This window comes from Sinocyclocheilus anshuiensis, unplaced genomic scaffold (genome assembly GCF_001515605.1).
Source record: "Sinocyclocheilus anshuiensis isolate Anshui unplaced genomic scaffold, SAMN03320099.WGS_v1.1 scaffold1946, whole genome shotgun sequence".
Taxonomy (NCBI): Eukaryota; Metazoa; Chordata; class Actinopteri; order Cypriniformes; family Cyprinidae; genus Sinocyclocheilus; species Sinocyclocheilus anshuiensis.
The window spans coordinates 516,340-522,769 of NW_015546151.1; the positions used below are offsets into that span (position 1 = coordinate 516,340).

The window sequence follows — 6,430 nt, forward strand, 5'->3', positions numbered from 1 at the left end:
TATATGTATGTAATAAAATGTGTATTTCCATTACAGGTTTAGGTCTTAAATTTCATATAAGGTGGTATTAAAAAGGTCTTTAAAAGTCTTACATTTAACTTGTTCATGTCTGTAGAAACCCTGTAGAAACCCTGGTATAATATTCGTTAATTGCTCTCTCTGTGGTAGATGTCAACATTGGATCATTGTAATTTGCTGATTAATTTGCTGGATATTTTATGGATGCTATGCATATAAATATTTCGGTAATTAATTCATTAATTTTTATTTAGTCAGTTTCAGTTTCATTGAAGATTTGAAATGGTTCAAAATAGTTAAAGCCATTATGCATTAATGTCATAGTATATATTAATGTCTTACTCTGTCCTATTTGTAGGTAACATTGATACCTACTCATGACACAGAAGTGACCCGCGAATGGTATCAGCAGACCCATGAGAAGCAACAGGAGCTGAACATCATGGTCCTGGCCAGCAGCAGCACTGTTGTGATGCAAGACGAGTCATTCCCAGCCTGCAAAATAGAGTTCTAAATTCAACATGGCTCCCAGGTTCACATCTTTACTCTCAAATGGTCCGTTACAGCCTTAATTGTAGTTTACTCAGTGTAAAATTCTTAACCTTTTGCTTTTTAACTTCCCACACATAGTGTCGATTGCCCAAAAAACCCAGTCAAATGGTATGAACTTTGATTATTATTTCTTGGTAATGAAAGTTACTAGAGTGCAGGAGAACCGAAGGAAGACGTGCCTTTCACTATATACTTTTCAGGGTGGCTTTTCCCTTTACGTTGTACAATACATACATACACACATACATGCAGTAAATGGGTCTCTAAAATGATTAACCCTTAGATTTTGGTCCAGGGCCTGTTTGAACTAGTTTTCATGGTTACATTCCCAGTTGTAATTTTATACTGAACAAGGTTACCAAATGAATGTGCTAAATACAATAACAAAGTTAATTTATATAGCCTTGTTTACAATGGCATCTAAAGCACAAGTTTACCTCTTCACTTACTTTTGAACATAAACACCAGAAATTCCATAATACTGCAGCTAAACTAGATGAGATTCTCCTGATTAGTTCATCAATGGTACTGTTGCTTTGAGGCCCTGAGTTACACATCCTGCAAGATCCTCTTTCATTGCTTCACACATACACTCACTATATATACAATAATCGTCTATTAATCAAGTTATCACACATTCAGACAGCTACTGTGCAAATAGCAATTGAGGCTATATACCATAGCAGAGAGATTAACAAATACCTGGGTGCTAGTATTTCAGAAATAGGAATTTAGTAAACATAAGATTTTAACAATTCTAACAGTTAAGATACATAAGCTGGAGATGGTGTTATGCACAAATTACTTTACATTCCCAACTCAGAGATTAATGCTTTCAATTTGTATAGTGGAATGATGGCATCAACAACAATGTTAAAAGTGATAATAAACAAACATAATATATTGCTTCTAGATCAGGACAAAATTCAGTTTTTAAAGTGATTCTGAAAACTGATGTTTAGATGGTAAGTTTATTGTCAACGCTGAATAAGAGTGGAATCAAATCATATTTTGTCATTAAATGATGTATAAAGTGTATGTTCTCAGAGTTTATTATTATTTTTTAATGCTTATGAAGTTCAGATGTGTTTTATTACTGATTTTATTCAGTTTGGAAGAAAATCCATTATATTCATTAGCACCTTGTAATGATTTCCCCTTGATTTCTATTGGTTATAAAATGTATATAGGACAAATTTGCTTACTGTAAAGGAATGGAAAGAAAGGATGACTGAGAATACATATGTAAGCCAAAGTTTCCGGCAATAGAAGTGCATGGTGTTCAGTGAATAATCTATGTATGGAAGTCATTTCTCTGTTTTTGTGTAGGGTTACATGAAAGATACTGCTCCATGGATACTGCACTTCAACCTATTCCAAATATATTATAGTGTGCTTTAAGTTGTTCAAAGCACATTTTGGCTTTTATATGGGACATAAACCTTAATCTTAACTTGCAAGAGCTCTTATTTTCCAGTCAATATATGATGAGGATATAGATTACATTTTGAAATATAAAAGTGAATTCTTGACCACTGATTCAAAGACACAAAGCAAGTTGACTACTTCAGTCTGTTTAGTCCGAATTTGCAGTAATGGATAGTAGAAAATATGCTGTCATGAAATTGTTCTTTGTGTATTGTCAGCAGTGTAACATGTAAGGCTTAAAATGAATGATAGTGCTGGTTTAAGCTCTTGTCACAGAGCAGGATGATGATTGTGTACCATCGTCTGATGAATAGAAAACTCTGTAAAAGTACTGTATGCATTGCATGTATATCACCATAAGGTTGAACATGCATTTGAGTACTGCTATGCTTTTAGGTGCTTGGCTTAACTCTTTTATTAAAGAAGGAAGGTTATAAATGAAAATGAACTTTTTTTCAGTTGCATTTGAGTCTAAATGTATCTATAATCTTCATGCTTTTCACAAGATGATTTAATTTCTGTTTCATAGTCTTGTTCATTGGTCTGTAAGATTTGATTGTTGACCTTCATCTCTAGAGAAAAGTCCAGAGATTTGCTAAGCCGTATTTACAACAGGGCAGAATATGGTTCAGCATAATCCTTTATATTTCTCTGAGGAGCAATGTATGAGGATTCACATTTAATATTTGCCTCTAATGTTTTTAAGGTGCTGTAACTTTTGAGCTACTGGTTATTTGGCTGTGCTGCTGACATGGTGAAACCCAGATGTGACTCCGCAGTACCACAGAAATGAACAAACACAAACACGTACCAGACTGCCAGATCAAGTGACTAGATCACTGATCGCATTTTATATTCAAGATTTGTAAGTGTCCGTGTGATTATATTTACTTTTTCTTTCTTTTTTTTTGAAGATGAAGACTAAATGTTTCAAAAGATTTAAAAAATAAAATAGTCATGATGTGCTGTGCAAAACATCCCTTAGTTGCAATGTTGAGTTTGCCATCTTATTAGCATCAAAATATAGCATTCCATTGAGCCTAGCTGTTTAATGCATGTGATCTTAAGTTTGAACTTGTATGTAATAGTTCATAGTTATATTAAATAAAGTACTATTTTAAACATATATTTAAATGATAATTGTCTCAATTGTACTGAAAGGCACATATAACCAGACCGCGCTCTCATTTCCAGCGTGCAGTGTTGTTAATAAAAATGATGTGTATTTTGGATTTATTTTTAATTTTTCATATTTACCTTTGCTTTAATTTTTCTCTTTTTTTTTTATGTGCGATCCTCTGTATCTTTCTTTAAGCTCTCTAAATTAGTGTCTACAAATATGTTGTAGAAAGGTAAACCTGATAATCACTAATAAAATATGTTAATGGGAAACATCAACCAGTTTTTGCCTTTCATTGAGCCAGCTGACAACGAATCATGAAATGTCTCTAATAAAACTCAAATATGAGAATACAGATAAAAGCAATAAAATGTAGGGACCCACTTTATATCAAGCGCCCTTAAATACGGTGTGTAGGCCTAGATGAATTAATTGATACAGTGCACTTATTGTGTACATGCATGTTTTTACATTGTACTTATTTTAAAACACCATCCTGCAATTACAACTGTAATTCATTTCTGTTGTTACATCTATAATTACACTGTTGACCCTAACCAAACCTGCCCCTAATCTTTCCTGTATCCCACCTCAATGTACATTGTACCTATCAATTCTTTATTTTATTATTAGGTGCATAGTATTAAGAGACACCTAATATAAAGTAGGACCAAAAGGACACATGCCAAATATTATATAGTTTGTTACTTGTCAGTGTTATTTTAGTTTTGTTGAGACCTCTATTATAGATTATATATTATATTAATGTTTTGGATTGTTTTTTTATTTTTATTGATATTTTTTAACTAAGTTTTAGTGATTTTAACTTTTTTGTTTTTTAATGTCTATTTAGCTTTTAGTTTGAGTTATTTTACTACATCAAGTTTAAATGAAACTTGGATGTTTCCTTTGCAGCTAGCTGAAATAAAATAAGTTTAAGTTTTTTATAATATTTATTTAATGTTTATTTAAAAAAAACAAAAAAATGCTTTTTATGCTTACCTATAAAAACCCTGGCACATCTTATGTGCAATACAGTGTGACAAAAACACTCGATGTTATCTCCACATAATCTAAAAAACTAAAATCCAATACACTCTTATTTGGATTTCAAGCCTGAAAGGAGTCGATTTGATTTGTAGAATAATATTAAAACACTCTAAAATAAATACATTCACACAAAAGGGGTTCGTTTATTCTAGATGATCGAAAGGTTTGAGAAAATGGAGGATCAGTGTATCACAGTAACATTCCAGTGTTGAGATCTGGCAGCGGCTGCCAGCACTGTCTGGGTCACGTGCCTATTATCTGTTAGTACCATAGACTGTATAAAAACAGGTTAGTGCCTGTCGTCTCTTCCCCTCCCTGTCCGTTTCTGAGAGAACAGGCATGGAAATGAACAATGGCCTTGTGTTGAAGAAAACCGAACGCAGTGCTTGGCACAGCAGCGGGCAATGCTGACAATGCCCCACTGTTCAATGATCCTAATCTTATGGAAACACAAACATTTTGGATTATGTTTGGCGGCGGGACTTGAATTCAGATGTATTATCAAATGTTTGATGCTCTGATGATTGTTTACTCCGTCTTGTTGAAGCTATGTGTCGTGGGACAGTTGCGGTTAACAGGATGAAAACCCTCCAGGTGATGAATGATATAACCTCGTTGTCATGCCAACGAGTATGAGGATGAATAACCGTTAGAGATAATAATAACGCTTACGCAAGCGTACACTTATACAGACAGCAAATTCAGTTTTGAAAATATGGGAATGCCAAGCTTTAGTGAGGAAAATAAACTTTTTTTAACGATTACGGAAAGTCCAATTGTACATTACAGAATAACCTGGTCTTTTTTAATCTAATTAGTGTAATTCACACACAAGAAATGATAAAAAGACAACTGCTTTCTGTAGACAGTGCCACTTGTATTTGAAACACAGTAAATCAAAGTTCCATTTAATACTACTGCAAAGACGGCATACAGCACCAACAGTACGACACGTTAGGGTTGAATCTCTCCGAGGCAGATGCTTTAATGTGTCAGTGATTTCAGAAACTGTGCTTCGCTGTCCTCCAAGCGGAGTGGAGTCATTCACAGACGCTGCTGCTGCTGCTGCTGGAGGGGGAAGAGAAACGCTCCTCTCTAGATTCTAGAGGTCTTACAAGCTGGTCCTAGGTCAGTGGGAGTCAGTTACTTTTACACATGTTCTGCATGCTCCGTAAACAACGTTCAGTTTTTCGAGTTCACATCAACAGAAAAACTGCAGTATATGTTTTGTGAAAAGCAGCAGCATCTCTCACTCTCTCTTTACTGTATACTGAAAAAGAAAGGAAAAAAATCACACTGCACTCTTCATTTGATCAAACAGGAGGGTTCATGGTACAAAAAAGTACTTCAATGTCAAAAAGGTGAGCAGTACAAAGCAGGACAAATGTAATTGAAATGAAGACCACTATTATTTAAAACCGTGACAGCACTGTATGATTTACAAAAATAAAAACTAAAATATAAAAAATGAGACTTGTTCATTTGCAGTCTCATTGTTAAAAGTAAGCTGCATATTAGTCAATAAATATATATAGTCTACATATATATGTATTTTATAATGATTTAATAAATTATGACAGTGGTATAGCAAGCTTTGGCAAATAGTAATAAAATGGTTAGCGTTCATTTAAAGGGATAGTTCACTCAAAAATTAAAATTCTTTCATTTACTCACCCTCGTGTCGTTACAGATCTGTAAGACTTTCTCGTTCATCTTCGAAAACACAAATACAAATATTTTGAATGAAACCTGAGATTTTTGTCGCTCTATTGAAAGTCCGTTCTCCCAAAACTTTAGACATTTTAAAAGCTCATGAAGACATTGTAAAAGAAATAAGCAGTTTAATCCTAGTCTTCTAGAGACATGATCACTTTATATGATGAAGAGATTTCATTTAGGCTTTTATACACTGAACAACACATACATAGAGCACATCAAACATGATAAATGAAAGCTCAAACATGCTTGTATGACGTGATCTGAGCTTGCATTTACCATATTTGATGTGCTCTATTTATTTATGTTGATCAATGTTAATATGTGAATAAAAGCCTAAAGTATATCTGTTCATCAAAAAGTCTCTTCACAGGACTTGGATTACACCACTCAATATATATGAATTACTTTTAGAATGTCTTTATGAATATTTTGAAGCATCAAAGCTTTGGTGGAATGAACTTTCCATGGAGGGACAGAAATCTCTCAGGTTTCATTAAAAACATCTTCACTTGTGTTTCAAAGATGAATGAAACTTGATGGGTT

General features: G+C 33.7%; 1 protein-coding gene across 4 annotated transcripts in view; it reads left to right on the forward strand.

Annotated features, from left to right (window-relative positions):
- Window positions 1-3,382, forward strand: part of LOC107701278 (microtubule-associated protein 1A-like) — a 32,654-nt gene extending 29,272 nt beyond the window's left edge. For 2 of the 4 annotated variants that reach the window (XM_016503252.1, XM_016503251.1), the window contains one exon: window positions 377-3,382. In XM_016503252.1, the coding sequence (XP_016358738.1) occupies window positions 377-532 (156 nt within the window). In that variant the 3' untranslated portion in view covers window positions 533-3,382. The remainder of the gene's footprint in view (window positions 1-376) is intronic. The other 2 variants (XM_016503253.1, XM_016503254.1) reach the window with 2 other exon arrangements.
- Window positions 3,383-6,430: the final 3,048 nt, after the last annotated feature.